The 15,963-nt window shown below is 51.8% G+C and overlaps 5 protein-coding genes across 5 annotated transcripts; 3 read left to right on the top strand and 2 right to left on the bottom strand.

Annotated features, from left to right (window-relative positions):
- Positions 1–746: 746 nt before the first annotated feature.
- Positions 747–1,844, top strand: A1O1_06326 (uncharacterized protein; the record flags this gene model as incomplete). The annotated part of the gene is made up of 1 exon (XM_007727205.1): positions 747–1,844. One exon carries the CDS (start codon positions 747–749, stop codon positions 1,842–1,844), a length of 1,098 nt encoding a protein of 365 aa, XP_007725395.1.
- Positions 1,845–6,494: 4,650 nt separating this feature from the next.
- A1O1_06327 (uncharacterized protein) lies at positions 6,495–8,119 on the top strand (the record flags this gene model as incomplete). Its single annotated transcript, XM_007727206.1, has 3 exons — positions 6,495–6,671; positions 6,727–6,789; positions 6,854–8,119. 3 exons carry the CDS (start codon positions 6,495–6,497, stop codon positions 8,117–8,119), a joined length of 1,506 nt encoding a protein of 501 aa, XP_007725396.1.
- A 436-nt stretch (positions 8,120–8,555) lies between these two features.
- A1O1_06328 (aspartyl-tRNA synthetase) lies at positions 8,556–11,379 on the bottom strand (the record flags this gene model as incomplete). The annotated part of the gene is made up of 2 exons (XM_007727207.1): positions 8,556–10,318; positions 10,365–11,379. 2 exons carry the CDS (start codon positions 11,377–11,379, stop codon positions 8,556–8,558), a joined length of 2,778 nt encoding a protein of 925 aa, XP_007725397.1.
- Positions 11,380–12,315: 936 nt separating this feature from the next.
- On the top strand, positions 12,316–13,581 carry A1O1_06329 (uncharacterized protein; the record flags this gene model as incomplete). The annotated part of the gene is made up of 1 exon (XM_007727208.1): positions 12,316–13,581. The coding sequence occupies one exon, from the start codon at positions 12,316–12,318 to the stop codon at positions 13,579–13,581; it is 1,266 nt and encodes a 421-aa protein (XP_007725398.1).
- An 819-nt stretch (positions 13,582–14,400) lies between these two features.
- Positions 14,401–15,520, bottom strand: A1O1_06330 (uncharacterized protein; the record flags this gene model as incomplete). Its single annotated transcript, XM_007727209.1, has 2 exons — positions 14,401–15,432; positions 15,488–15,520. 2 exons carry the CDS (start codon positions 15,518–15,520, stop codon positions 14,401–14,403), a joined length of 1,065 nt encoding a protein of 354 aa, XP_007725399.1.
- Between the last annotated feature and the right edge of the window lie 443 nt (positions 15,521–15,963).

Consider the following 15,963-nt stretch of genomic DNA (forward strand, 5'->3'; position numbering starts at 1 on the left):
CCCTTGCCCGGTTGGTCTGTTGCCCCTGGATTCTCAGCCTCGTGGAGAAGAAGCCCTCCGTCTATGGAGAAGTCCTCGCAAACAAGCCAGCAGAGCTCTGTCAATCAGCTTTTCAACCGCCGTTCTTTCAGTAGGAGCGAATGAAGTATCTCGAAGAGTAGGTGTTGTGAAATATGTTGTCTCCTCTTTCTCTTCCTCCTCCTCCTCCTCCTCCTCCTCCTCCTCCTCCTTCCCCCATTCTAAATGTTGACGAGACTTCAACAACTCTCTCAATGATCACTATTGTACAACACTCCGAAATTCCAATCTTTTCCGTGTACATCGACTGTTGCGCAGCAGAACTCTTTGCAGGTTTCTTACTTAAAGATAGCTATATCCGCTCTTCAGACATAATGTAAGTTCTCTGTGTGCACACTCTGGAGCCATTTGAAGCGTCCACTCGCGTCCAGCTGACTAGATGAGCTACCGTGCTGGCTGGCAAGCCTCTTGATCTTCCGCACTTATGATGAGTTGTGCACGCACTGTGGTATGCGGTATCAACCTACACGCTCCTCTCTATGGCGCGGATGCCGAGAGTCCTTCAGTCTTCCCCTCGGCACCTGCTTCACACTTTCACGAAACCTCATCTTCTTCTCCTTCCATCTCATCAGTCTTTCCTCTACTTGATTATCCTTTTTCCTTTCCTTCTTCATCTCCTTCTTCCGGTCTTTATCTCCTTTCAACACTGGCAACTGCCAACGGCAACAATGTCTTCAGACCCCCTAGATCAGTTCCTTCCTCCATTTCCCAACCCAACATCCGCCAGACTGGTTAGACGAGAAAGACGCAACGAGTCAGGAGCTGTCATCTTCACAAACTACAGCATAGAGTATGAATACGATCCAATTGAGCCCAGCCCAGCTCCCGAAGTGGTCCAACGTGACGACATGTGTTCCTTCATAGAGGCAGTTAGGAAGTTCATCCGCCGTTTACGTTGCCTTGTGGGAAGCTTCCTTGTGGGAAGGCAGCAGGATATCACCTATCAAGACACGTGGAAAGCGAAAGGACTGGCTCAAGATTGTTATTGGCAAATGCAAGAGTTGCTCGACCAGATTGACATCAAACCCATGACGGAATGGCTCCACCACGCAGAACACACCATGACACTGATCTTGGCTCGTGGAGCAGTGATAGAGCACTTTCTTGTCACTCCGGAACGAGACAGAGCTGCGAACCAACATCTGCTGTGCACGCAATACCGTCTTGAGGATGCAGTGGTGCGCACATTACGGGCTGAATTCCGCAACTTGCTCGACATGGAGATAGACGACCTGTCGACGCCGCGATTAAACAGCATCAGGTACAAAGGCGGCTTTGTGTTTGCGGAAGACCACAGCGAGAGCGACGCGGATGCCGAAGAGGAAGAGAATGACGAGCATACCATGACCATCGACAATGCCATCAACGTTGACGACAAGGGAGATGCCATGGGCATCGACAACAGTGACCCGGATCTAATGGAAGACGTCGTCGCTACAACGCTAGAAGGCCAAGAGGCAGAGGAACATGTGCATCAGTCGCCCATCCGAGAAGACGATATTGTCGTCTGTGCGATATGTAAGGAGGACTTTAGCCATCCAGACAACCGCTGGCAGGTCGCCCTGAGCCAGCCGGTCCCGGCGCCTCTCTTCACCCACCCTTGTTGCAACCAGGCGTTCCATGCGACGTGTCTTATTAATTGGCTTCAGCCAACAGCCATTGAAGAACACAAGAACGGATCGTGCCCCTGTTGTCGGGGGGTACTGGATGATGAGTTTATGATTAAAATGATGGACCACCGGACCAAGGAATTGGGAACGCTGTAGATGGAGCACGACAGCGTCGCAAGGAGAGAATAAGATGAACAGATGAATTGGGTTCTTGTCGACTGCGCGTGGCAATGCCTGGGAGAAGAGTTAAGGTCGAGGGGACGAGCTTGTATGGCTGAAACGGCACATCTTGATAAAGCAGTAGGCAGGTTCTGGACTGCTTCTAGGAATGACGCCGACCGTCTATGTATCATAGGGGCAGAATGGTGTTAATGCGACCGACTGCACTTCCAGAGAGAGAAGGAGACCATAATATCCCAAACTGTCTATTCGCTCCACGGCCTCATTATATGACTTTCGGTTGTTCACGACGTCGCCCCTAACTCAGATCGTTCTCCCATAATGTTTGGCATCCCGTTAACTTTGGTAGACTCTATGCTTATAGTATTCAAAGTCGTATAAATGAACCTGCTTCCCTCCGCGACCATAAGTAACAGCTTGGTCGTCTGATACAGTACGTTCCTCACCTATCATCGTCATCTGCCACTCACTATATTCAGTTGCCAGATAGGTCGCCGCCATAGACAAAAGACATCGACATCCTCGACTCTGGGTCTTCATCATATCAGACATGATATTATAGCTACCGACGACAGCACCGTGGGGAGAAGGATTTAGGACACAACACATGCTGCTCTGTATGTAGTCGGCCTCCTTCACACTTCAAACCTCTGACAACTGTCGCCTTTCAAGTAAGTGAGATTTCTTTTCCTGTTCTGCCGTCAAAGCCGTCCAGTGAAATTGTTGCAATTCCAAGCAGTATTTGGAATATCCTAGAAAAGAAAACTGGAGAACATCCGTTCAATAAGAACAGACCAGATCAAGAAAGGCTCTGTCTCCCTTGCTCGGAAGTTCCTCTTGCCTTGAAAGATCGTCTGGATCAAGATCGACCACTTATTCTGAGTAGAGGAACAGAAAGACTGTGAAGCGCTGACAGTAGTAAGAGATATCGACGTGACATATTCTGGACTCGATAACTAGTCAGTTTGTGGACGGCCGTAAGTGTGACGACGTGCAGATGACACCCCAATCACATATTGGCAGTGGCATGTCCCGCTGTACTAGGACGTAGTAGCAAAAGGACAGGTAGGTGTATGTGTATGTGTAGCGGTACCGACCGATGAACGTTGTATCGGGAACGACCAATAGAAGATCAGTAACGAAGGTTGAACCGTTGGAATCGAATCCGAGAAAACAAGAAGGATTGGTTCGGGGGAGAAAGATGGAGAACCCACCCCTGTATATGGATCGATCTGTGACTGGATCCAAAGATGGGACCACCTTGCAAGGTATAGAACCAACAAGTATTTGTCAGGAATGAATTGACGGGCTTGTGGCAGAGCCGCAGAGGCCAACCGGGGTACCAGTATGCCGACCATCGAAGCTGTCTGTCAAGCATCCATCCACACATGAATGGGAACGGGACACCTGTGGATTTAGAATATAAGGAAATCACTGACATGATAGTAATACTTCAGGATAGGGAGATGGTCAATCCGGGGATAGTTACCCACTGTAGTTTGGGACAAGCCAATGCCAGGATCAGGATGATGTGCAGCCGATACAAGGTTCAGAGATGGTTTGGGATTGACTTACAGAGTACATGATATGAAACGCACCCGCTTGAAAAAGGTGTTTCCGAACCAATGGCTGATGAAGCGCCTGGGCCTGGGCTAAGATGCATGAGCTGATGAACCCCTGGATTCAAGTAATGGCAGGGATGAAGCATTGCGCAATCAGATACCCCGGAAAATAAATCTGACCATGTCGCCATGGTACGGGCAGCCAGGTATATGATAAATAAATTCTTCCCTGTAAGTCACTGCTGGGATCAAAAGGTCCCTAGCATCGTGGTTGAGAACTTGCCAAATAGTGGTATAAGTCTCATATCATCAATGTGATTGGCATTGCGCATCATGAGCGACGGCCATGGTGTATAGTAGACGCCATAGCTAGGGATCTCACCGTGTCCCATACTTTTCTTCTCTCGCTAGAAGAAGGATTGATCTGCAACGAGCTCTCTGGGCGAGCAATAGGAACTGAACTCAATTGACGCCATTGCGGCTGAAACGCGTTACAGAGTCCAGACTGGGATTGCCCAAGGAGAGAGAGAGAGAGAGAGAGAGGCTCGGTAACCAAGTAACCAGTTGGAGATTCATACGGATTGCTCCAATGGAGGTCAGATACGCCAGATATGCGCCATTCGTCCGAAAGCCGGATACATGGTTTGTATGGAGGAGGCATCTGTGGCGGCTCTGGCCCTGGTATGCGGATGTAACACGCCACAAATGGATCGAGAATGTCAGATACTAGTACCGATTGAAGCTTTCGAAGATTAGAAGCCGTCCAGTCAGAGACGATTGATAAAAGTGCGTCCATTTGTATTTCTGGCAGGTACAGTAGTACTGACCACAGATCGGTCGACCAGTCAAAGCTGAGACTGCAGGGCTTTTCTTTTCATGTGAACGGTGTCAGCAAGCAAGTAAGCTTTGACAGACTGTGACAAGGTCGGCCAACTGGTAACATCGCTCGCTGGTGGAGCTGTAAGCGGTTCCGTCGAGGCTGAAGTCCAAGCCATAGAATGCGGGAGCGGGCCGACTACGACCAACAACTTGACACACGGATCCAGATGACGCCAGATAGGGCAAACTGATCATAGAGCTGAGCCCTGCACAAGCATTAGTCCGCGAGCATATCGCTGAAAAGCGGAATGCGAGATCGGCGAAATCAGGTCTTTGCATTCAAATTTCAAGCCGGGACCGCAACAACAGCTGAAAACGGCCACGGTGGAGAAGGCTTGTCTAGTATAGCACTGCAACCACAACCGCAGCTGCAGTCGACGAAGGAAGTTGGCTTGTAGCGTATCGGAAAATATGGAATGCGGCAGCCAGTTCCATGGCGATCATGCGCGTAGCCGCCCGTCATATCTCAGTGTTCGTTGTACAGAGCCAGTTAGCAACCCCCTTGGTAGCCAATGAGACCGGGAGAAGAAGCCGGTTGAAATTGAACCAGTCGGTCAGAATCACGACACAGGCCACAAGCAAGAGATTCAATGCTTGCAGGCGACAGCAGTCATTTGACAAAACCAGGGCGGGGCTGGTAAACAAAAGAAGAATCCGACTGACTTGGGTTTTGAAAACGGATTTCCCAAAACATGTCAGGAATGTGAGTCTGACTGGGGTGGGTCCGAGCATCGGCAAGAAGAGACAGGGGAGGGCAACGGTCCATTCCATTCCTCCAAGGAGAGACTCACTTACAGTACTCACCCAAGAGGTGGGGAGGGGGAGAATTGCTCAGGGTCTCAGAGCTACTCATCTCTTGCAACGCCATCATTGCCTGCTGCTGCTGTAGTGTCCTCTCCCTGTTGATTCACACATCCTGATTCCTCGAACTCAATCAAGATCATACCCGTGGACATGGATGGTGATGGCTTGGTTCAGCAGGCGTGGATCTTACTTACTGTGGGAACATGGCTTCAGCACTACTGGCAGCAGCAACGGCCACGGCCACCATAGGAGGAGTATACTGTATGATGACAACAGGTGCCTGGGGTGAGTTGTTCGTCTTGGTTGAACGTCTTTTTCTGCTTTCATCTCAAGCCGAAAACAGAACAAGTGCGTCAAGAGCCAGAGAGAGAGAGAGAGAGAGAGATCTTGCCCATGATTCCGGATGCGGCACCTTCATCTTAAAGCGTCGTCCAGGGACATCGACCATGAGCGAACGCAACAAGGCCGAGACTCTCACCCGTCGATTGATATGATGCCTTTGATTCTTGTTGTCTTTCTCTCTCCTTCATGTTTCTTCTTTGCAAACCACATACAACAAAGGTGGCTTTACATCTGGTCAGTAACCAGTTCATCTGTCCGTCCGAATCAGTCCGTCAAGCTCAGCCTAGCCTGTCGGTCTTAGAGCTGAGATTGGTCTTTTTCCCTCCAACTCCCAACATCTCGCCCGCCGGGTAATTGAGACAAAGCCCAACAGCCCTAGCGTCATCAGGTTGCAGGCGTGAGAAGGCGACTTCCCACTCACCGCAAGTATCATACACCAGGCTTGTCCTGCAGTGGACCGACATCCTATTCCCAAAGAGCCATTGACGATCATCGGTCTTGCTCTCTACTTCCTCCACAACGTGCATCGGGTTCCTGCAACAATCCCTCAAAGAGAGAGAGAGAGCAAAGGAGGGCTTTCATCCCGCAACATATTGCCTCCCCCAAAGGTCTTGGGAGAAAGGTTTCTTTCATCAATTGTCCTTTCCATCAAAGACAGCGGCGCCATTGACTCCCTGTACACCAACGCTCAAATCTTTGCTCCATTGTGCAGCAGTCCATCAGGCCACGGAAGACAGCATCGTTAGTCACCTCCAACAATCCTTTCTCCTCAGCCTCGCCAGGGGCTCGGCTAGCTGAAGGCGCCAGACGAATCTGCATCTCTCACCCTAGCAGACAGTCAGCAGAAGGGTATACACTCTGCAAGGCCGCCCAACCTTCCACGGCCTCCGATATTAAAGCTATCCAGCATCCTACCTTTCTCTCAGCAGTCTCTTTGAACAGTGTTGAGCAGAAAAAGGAAACCACCTTATAGTCACCATCACTGCAACAGCTTCTTTACCTTCATTGAACATTCAGAAAGAAACTTTTGCGAAAAGCAATGTCCCAGAACACAGGCACGAGCAGACCTCCATCGCCTCCTCACTCGGTGGACGGCCATTACAACATGGGCGACGACAATCGAGCTGGCCAACTGGGCCCCGTCAAGACAGAGCCATACACACCACCGATGCCGACGAGGTTGATGAGGGCGGACATGATGCCACAGCAAGCTTTTGTAAGTACCTGCAATTTCGAGACAAGAAAGACACATACTGACTGACCGGGAACAGCATCCTTATGTCGAACAATCCCTATATCCAGAGCCCAGTCAAGTCTACTATACACACCAGCATGTAAGTGATGTTCCAAACAGACTTTGGCAACCGTAGAGAAGGACCATACTGACAAGTCTCCAAGGCTATGATCACCTCTGAACCATCCCACACGCCGCCACCAGGCATGCTCAACATGGGCGTGCAGACTCGCAGCGGAAGAGCGCTCGCAACCACCCCCTCAAGCCCCGGTAACACCGAATCGACACGCACATCAGCCTCGCCGGCACCACGCAGTCAAGCACGAAGAAACCTCAAGAAGAAGCCAGCCAGGAAAGGCGCGCCCGTGATCGACCAGCCCCTGAGCCTACTCACCAAAGACTACACAACACCAGTGAAGGACATGGGCGCATGGGTGCATCGACCAGTGGCCGACCGGATGGCCGAAGTGGAGAAAAAGAAGGGATACATCTCGCGACCGATGAACTCGTTCATGCTGTACCGAGCCGCGTACGCCGACCGAGTGAAGCAGTTCTGCAAAGAGAACAACCACCAGGTCGTGTCGCAGGTGACGGGCGCTTCATGGCCACTGGAGCCTAAGGAGGTGCGGGAAATGTACGAGCGGTATTCTCTCATCGAGCGCGACAACCACCAGGCCGCCCACCCGAACTACAAGTTCGCGCCCAACAAGGCGGCCAAGCGGCCCAGACCCGGACGCAACGACGACGACGGTGATGATGCCAGTGACAGCGATCCAGACTGGGAGGGGTCCACCAGGAGCTCCAAACGCAGTCGCAGCGCCCGACGCTTTGACAGCCGAAGCGCCTCGTCGACTCCGTTGGAAGACAGACCTGTTCGCTATCATCACCCTCCTCCCATGCAGGCTGCACTGAATCTTTCCGGCTATGAGATCAGCAACCCATATGGGCCGCCACCTTTGGTCATGGGTCCCGGGGGCATGATTGGCGAGTATTATCAGCCCTCGTCGACGGCAATGGGCCCCTATGGAGAGCAAATCAGCGATATCAAGTATGAGAAGATGCACGATCCTTTCCCTTCCTACCAGACCACCATGGGTCTTCTGGGCATGCCGAATGCCGGTCACCATGAGCTGTTGTCGTCTTATCCGCCGCCGCAGTCCATGGAATATCCCGTCCAACACAATGTGCTCGATCCGCGTCTGGGCCATTTTGACCCGAACTATCCGCTCGTCTATTACGGAGACGCGATGAAGCCTCCCCAGGAGATCCCAAGGACAATCTCCTATGAGCCAGTCTCCCAGCTCGAAGTCGGCTATCAACCAGAGGCATATCACCCGGGACTGGCCACTTTGACCGAGGAACATGATGTTTGGGGGGATGCGGCGCATGCTGGATCCGACTTTGACTCGGAATTTCAGAAGTTAAGGTGAAAAGCAGAGAGATCTGCCGGCCTGGGACGTGATGGCCGTGATCTGATTTTCGCATAGCCACGGAGTATTACTAGATTTCTCTTTCATTTGGTTTGGAATTGTCTGTTCGATAGTCAGTGTGGAGCGTCGCTCAGAGACCTCTGGGATTCTTTGTCAACAGAAGGAAATGCTATCAGAGTCAGTCTCCAGCAGGCCCAACATAGTTCTGAAATGCTGTCCATAGTGCCATTAAGTACTGGAACAAAGAATTTGTATGACTATCCTTCACCACTCGCTTGCTTTGCGGGAAACAGACCATGAGTTTGTAACGTGACACCACATAAGTCGTAATCGGCATGAGACTGCACACAGCCCTCGCCATTGCTCCGAAAGATAACGAAAAGAGAACCACACCGAACCAGGAGCGTAGCGACGGCGATAGCGACTTGATCCCTGGTTATGCCCCATTGGTCTCAGTCGTTCCATCATTCCCGTCAGCTCCTTCAGCTTGGAAGAATTCCACAATTGCTCGAGTGCCTCTCGGTCCCAGTCCCTTTGGCGGATAACACAGATAGATCGGGTCGTCCATACTGTTAAATTTGGCACGGAAGCCAGTCTTCTGTTCCAGACGGAACTTGGCAGCCAAAGTTTGATAGATCGAGTTCAGTGCGGCCGACCTGATGTTGCCCATGTTGTGTCCGGTCGTCAACTTTGCTGTCGCCCCGGCACCGAACGTACACGTTTTGTATCCCGACTGTGCCGCCGTACTCAAGGCTGTCTGTACGGTATACTCGATTGAACCGTTGCTTGCGCCCGGGAAATCCAGGGCCCATTTCACTTGTACCCCATACCGTGGAGCGAGCTGCGCCAACACCACCAGAGAATGGATCTTCCCCTGCTCGCCCTCTGCGACATAGTACCGCCGATGAGTACTGTCCATGAACGGGGTGATCTCACTCAAGTGGACCTGTGCTCCCTGACGACTTTGCTGCCACTCCTTGATCCGGGCTTCTATCTTTTGGCGCACGTCTTCAGGAACGGAGCTGCCATAGTCAACCACCTTGACGCCATCTTTCTTGGCGTGTCTGATCTTGCGTTCAACATCATTGTCCACGTTGATGTGTTCGTCGTTCGCAAGGTTGACCCGCTGTTCCGCCACATTAGTAAAGCTTTTCCATCCTAGCTTATCACCCAAGACCTCCTCGACCTCCTTGTCCACCAGGATGAAGAGCGGCTTGAGCTTGGTCTCTCGACGGAGCCAGTGAAGGAACGCCGTTATCACGTCCTCCAGCTGCCTCGCGTCACAGAGAGGGTTGCCGGCACAGATTGCGCGGTTCCGAATGGGAACATAGCCTATGGCTGCTCCGGTTTTGTCGTCTCTCCAGATTTGGAACCTCTCATCCATCCAGGAAGTGTTTGTCGCATCACCATAGTTTGCCACCAGGTTTTCCAAGGGCGGAAGATGACCTTTAGGCCTCTCCAAAGTATTGTCTTCAGGATGTCGCAGATGACTATCCTTTGGTGCTGGGAAACTCTTGGGGTCGCGGGGGAAGAGTGTCGCAAAACGCAGATTGCCGAGATTGAGAAGCAATGAAACCAATCTTTCAAGTCCGATTCCTGCCCCTGCATGTGGTGGCGCAACCCATTCGAAAGCCTCCATGTATTCCTTCAATGAGCTGGGATTCATGCCGGAACCTTCCATTCGTTCTCTCAGCAAGGTATAGTCATGCACACGTTGTCCGCCGGAAAGAATCTCTTGTCCGCGAACAAAGAAGTCGAACGAGTTGGTGACTTTGTTATTATTCGGGTCAGGCATGGTGTAGAACGGGCGGGCGTCGGTTGGGAATTTGTCCAACATGTAGTAGTCAGTGTGATACTTCTCTTTAACCAGTTCGCCGAGTCTTCGTTCTGCCTTCGTCGATAGGTCCTCGTATTCCGACTGCTGACTGCCATCTTCGTTCATCCAGCCCGATTCATTTAACAATCGAGCACCTTCCGCAAATGTAAGTCGGGGAGTTTTCTCAAGCCAAATCAGATCATCATGAGGGAAGTGTTGTCTCAAGACTTCCAGGTCATTTCGATGTCGATCGTAGATAGTCTTGAAGATGCTCTTAAGGCATGCGTCTATCAACCACATAGCTTCGTGGTAATGTCTGTTTATCGCCATTTCTAAATCTAGGCCCGTGTATTCGGTCATATGCCGCGGTGTGTTTGAATTCTCTGCGGAAATGTTAGACGACTCGAGATGACCAGATTGAATACTTACCAGCTCGAAAAACTGGACCAATCTCATACACTTTACCAAAATCTGCGGAGACACACATCTGTTTAGCCAGCTGAGGACTCTGTGCTAGGAAAGCTGGGCGACCAAAATAGTTGACCTGGAAGACGTCTGCTCCGCCTTCGGTGGCACCGCCTTGCAGTTTCGGAGTGTGGATTTCAAGAAATCCTCGATCTTCCAGGTAATTTCGGAACGCTCTGCAGACAGCAGATTGGATTCTGAAGATTGCCTGGGACGTGGGAGTTCGCAGGTCTAGGATGCGGTTGGCCAATCTCACCCGGTCGGCGATGGAGTGCCCGTCTGTTGCTGCCTCGGCCTCATAGACACTGAAGGGGACAGGGCTGGTTCTGGCGGATACGATATGCATCTCCATAATCTCCAGCTCAAGATGGTGTGCGCTGGATGACTTGACTGTCTGCTCGGGTTCTTTGACTCTGGCTTTGACCACCACTATCGTCCCAGACCGTATATGGTGAGCCCACCTCACCATGTTCTCGGATATCTGGCCTTGTTTCATGCTGAGCACGCCTTGGACCGTGGTTGTCTGTTCCCGAAAAATGACGAAGGCGAGTTTTGCGCTCATATGCCTCACAAGATGGATCCGCGCGCGAAAGGTGACTTCTTGGCCGATCGAGTCAGGAGTGAGATCGGTTAGAGATGTCCAGCCGGTATGTTCTCCATTTTCGGCGGCTTCATTCTGCGATTGCATCACAGGTAATTGACCGTAATGGCATTTGATCTTCGGAGGGTCATCGTTGTCGAGGAACTCATCCAAGCTTTTGGCGCTCTGGGCAGACGGAGTTGCGCTCGATGAGTCCGACCCCGACGCATCCTCACTGGACCAGCCACTTCCCTCCTGTTCTTCTATGCGACGGGCAATGTCGTCCTCTGACCCTCCGCGGACACCATTGCGGTCCCGGTTCAGCGATATACCCAATTCTGGCTTGTGGCGGTACAGCTTCTCGCGAAGAGTCGACAAGAGATTGTTCGCCGGCGCCATGTTGATGTGGCTGGATAGAGCCGCCGGGGTTTTGGGCTGTTCGAGAAGAGGAAGTGAGGTCTGGAGGAGGCTGGTCAATACATTCCCTGGCAAGTCAGAGGATGACTATATAGCCCGGCGAGAACAGCCGGGGCATATTACACTGCAGCCTAAGTCGAGCAGGAAGGCGGGTTGGTGCTACACTGCAGTGCAGTCGGTTCATTTGACGTCATTTCGACGGTTTAGAGTGTTAAGTGTGAAGCAACTCTGACACTGCCTGCGTCTCGCAAGCAAGTGCCGGGCCACTATCAACCGCGACGGCCTGAAACGTTGCCTCATGGCCGATGATCTCCCATTCCAGTTAAGGTCCATGATGCGGATGTCAAAAAGCGATAGAACTCGGCAGCCTGACTTGATGATGAAGTCACAGACCAGATGTGATTCTGTAATTCCCCCTGGCGGGATCCGCATCCGCATCTGCCAACCGAGGCACGGACAGTCAGTGGCCAGTGAGTTTCTCAAATAAAATACAAGTGTCAGGTCCCGGTGACGCCAAAACAGCTTCTTTGGGCCTGGTTCAGCAGCCTAGCATGGGCAAGGTCTCGATCTAAAGGCCCGGGCAGAGCCAAATGCTTGTCCCGAGATTGGCAGAATGCTTGTTGCTTGAAACTCGGTCGACTGACGCACTCTTGCTGCTATAAAAAGTCGACTTGACAATTAGATTACTCATAACCGAGGAAGTCGGGGCGGAGCTCCGTTTCATCCACGTGACACTCTATGGAGCCCGGCAAACCTGCCTTGCCAAACTATGCGGCCAAAAATTTGTCCCAATTGTTGCGGACCCTGAGGATTGCGATGTGGTAGATCCTGAAGAGGCATGCTACACAAATTTCCAGCTACAACACTCCTCGTCAAGTCAATCCAGAATAACTGAATCCGAGATTCGATTTGACTACGATGGCCAAAACAAAGTCGAAATCACCGCCGAAAGTGAAAGATATACTTCATTCGACCAACGCTCCGCTTGTCAAGTCTCTGCCCAAGAAGTCCTCACAACGGCCCATTGAAGATCTTCTTACCGAAGCCGCTGAGCTGCTGGAACAGTCTCAACCCGAACTCGCCCTTCCCCTCGCCGAAGAAGCCCTCCGCAGACTCGAGTCCGAAAGACAATCCACCAGCGAGGACAATGACATCGACACGCTCCTGCGCCTGGCCGCAGAAGGGAAGCCTACCCTCCCGGCAGCGTTGACACTGGAAGCCGAGATCCAGCTTGCCATGGGAAACGTGGATGCGGCTCGGAGAAGTTTCACGCGGGTAACCCAGATTGACCCGGATGGCGCGCTGGTGAGTGCGGAGCCGTGGCTGTGGTTGGCGCAGCTGTGCGAAGGTGGCGGCGGTGAGAGTATAGCAAACTTTGAAAAAGCGACAGAAGTACTACGCAACGAGATTGAAGTCTTGGAGGACGACGAGGCAAAATCGTTGGATCAGACGACCACGATCCTGGACGAGAAGAAGGCGAAGCTGGCCAACGCGTTGTGTGCCATGGCGGAAGTCTACATGACGGATCTCAGTTGGGAAGAAGACGCAGAGCAACGATGCGAAACACTGGTCACCGAAGCCGTGGCCGTGTGTCCGGAACGACTCAGCGCCGGAGTTCTGCAGACGCTCGCCAGTGTCAGGATAAGCCAGACAAGGGTCGACGATGCCCGCCAAGCCCTCAAGCGCAGCATCGACATTTGGAAGGATATCCCGCAAGAGATTGTTGACAATGACGAACGGCGCCCTGATTTTCCCACACGGGTCAGTCTGAGCAGGCTGCTTATGGAAGTCGAGCAGGAGGCCGAAGCGTTCGAAGTTCTAGAGGGCTTGATTCGCGAAGACGACCAGAGCGTCGAATGCTGGTACCTCGGCGGCTGGTGCCATGTTCTCATGTCGCAGAAGCCTGACGTCGTCCCCGAGACGCAGGCCAACAATCAAGAAACCGCAAAAACTTGGCTGGATAATTGCCTCAGATTATATCGGGTGCAACAGTACGAGGACGAGAGGTTACGGGACCATGCGGTTGAGCTTGTCCAGCAGTTGAATAAGATCCTAGGTGTGGAGGACCAGATGGACGATGACGAGGCCTGGGAAGATGATGAGGAGGAGGAAGATGGCGACGAGGATCTCGAGGTCGAGGTCGAAACAAATGGTCATGAGGATGGGGATGTAGAGATGAACTGAATGTCCTGCGCCGCAGAAGAGATATGCCTGAGCGCACTTTGGCTCCCATATCCACGTAATATCACAGTGCCAACGAAGAGCATTGTCTAGTTCAGTGTCTGCCACATCTTGCCTCTTCATCTAACGACGCACCGGAGTCACCCTTGGCCACGTCTCAACACTTCTCTCAAATTGCAGGCAGTACTAACGCTGGCACTGTGCTACTCGCATTGAGACAGGGGGAGAACTAACGGGTTCGGGTTTCCACTCTTTTGGATTCCAGCTTGTCGGAGTCTTTGCGGAGACTTGATGCCCGAGATGCTTTATCCTGCAACGGCCCGCAATCAATCCATCGCCATCATAGCCGCAAGATGTCGAAGTGTGGAACTACGATGGTGTCTTTGCGTAGGATACCTCGAACGGGAATTTCTACCCCAAGGAGACAGCTCTTCCAGATCAGTGTATTCCTTCAACTGCGATGACACATCACCCGCGATGACTCGAGGTTGAAGCGATTGAGCAGACTGCACATCCATATCAGAGCCTTCGGCGTGAAAGACAGACACGGGCGTAAGGTTGTGGAGGACCATTGCAATAGAACTCGGACCTTAACACACAGTGTTGCTGTCAGGCAATATATGTTTTGTCTCTCACACCGAACGCTTCAGTATTGCTCTGGACTGACAGTGGTAGGGACGTAGGGCGTGTTGTTTGTGTATGGCGATATGGTGCCTCAACTCCCGTGGAAACCGTCGAAGCGTTTTCGCGGATGTAACTCGACCCGTGACCAGGGCGCCAACTGAAGAGAATCAAGGTCATATGACAGCCTCGTCGTGACGTTCAGTCATCCTGCCATGCACTCTTCTTGACGACGTCTTGGGACCTGCTGCCCCCAATACCAACCTTGACCTTTGACCAGTCATTCTGTAAGGACGTGTCCCGCTCATTGGTCTCTTGTCTTGCATCTTCGAGATAGAATCGACCACCTTCGTAACATCCCAGATAGAGACCACTACCGATGGAAGTCCAACATGCACGCAGCAGAGCACCCCGGAACAGACCCCGTACTCCTTCAGCTTTGAGGATTTCTCGGGCCACATCGAATCCACTCTTGCCTGTGCCTCGTACGCCGTTCAAAAGCCAATTTGAAGACTTGGCCTTGAGGTCCTTTTTCGGCCCATCGTCCCCAGACCCAGCAGCGAGCATGATCCTCGTTTTGACGACATCAACAGGCGTGGTGATCCATGCAGCACCACTACCGGCAATACCAGCGCTCAGGGCGGTGATACGTGCGCGTTCAAATATTCCATCGACCGCTTGACCACCCTTTTTCAGCTGCCGTCTTTTCATGAAATAGCCCTTCAACGACTCGAATGCAGGAAACTGCAGTGCAGTGAACGGCAAGTTCCTCGCAGCCAACGCAGTATAACCCCTCCAAAGCCTCGCCGGGTGCTTCCTGAAGTGTCTGAGAACCTCAAGAGACGTAGACCGGCGTGTGCCAGCACTTAGCATTTGCGCATTTTGCTTCAAAACTTCCGCGGGTGTCAAGATGGCGCAGCTAACCAGCTCGGCGGTGCCACTTGCAACAGCATGAATGGCAGGTTGAGGGAGGTATATCGTAGAGTTCGGTGGTACCAAGTCCTTAAGACCGTACTTCAAGGCTTCATAAGTGGTGAAGAATGCGCCCGAGGAAGGGATCGTGATGAGGATGATGGAGCCAACGCCTTGGTACAATCCACGGAACAAAGACCGGTTTAATGTGCCATTGGAGTTTCTGTACAGCTTTTCATAGTCCTGCGACTGAAGCCGTGTCTTGAGGGTGTCTAGAGGATAAACGAGCAGATCAACCGTGAATGCAGCAAAAGCACCAGCCTGTGAATGTATGAGCAAACATTCGTCAATTCGAGCTGCTGGGCGCATCACTTACAAACCATATATCAAGATTAGTATTGGACGACATGGATGGCCAAAGGGCCTAGAAGACGCAGCAGGAATGTCAAAGAGAGATAGCAGTATCTATGTCCATGTAGAATACGTGAGCTGTTGTGAGGAAATATCAATGACATGGCCAAGATAAAAAAGGTATTTTGTCTGATCGTCATCCATGACATAGTATTATAAGCACGATATGTACTTTTATTGACCACCAGCCATGTTGGACGCTGCCCACTCTCTACTGTCAACTCCTCAGTCCCTGTACTTTTGATCCCTCATTGAGGCTGTTGCAGTCACAGACTCCTGCTTGGTTGAACATGACAGTCCTCGCCGGTTCCATGTGAAAATGGTCCCCGAAGTGTATCTGGGCGCCTAGTATCCTATAATGCCATGCGCTTCAAATCACAAGCACCGTAGATGTAAACACAGGTCATGTGCAGAAGATGAGCGGCCAGACCAACACAGGCA

Source organism: Capronia coronata (assembly GCF_000585585.1).
Source record: "Capronia coronata CBS 617.96 chromosome Unknown acBCG-supercont1.5, whole genome shotgun sequence".
Taxonomy (NCBI): Eukaryota; Fungi; Ascomycota; class Eurotiomycetes; order Chaetothyriales; family Herpotrichiellaceae; genus Capronia; species Capronia coronata.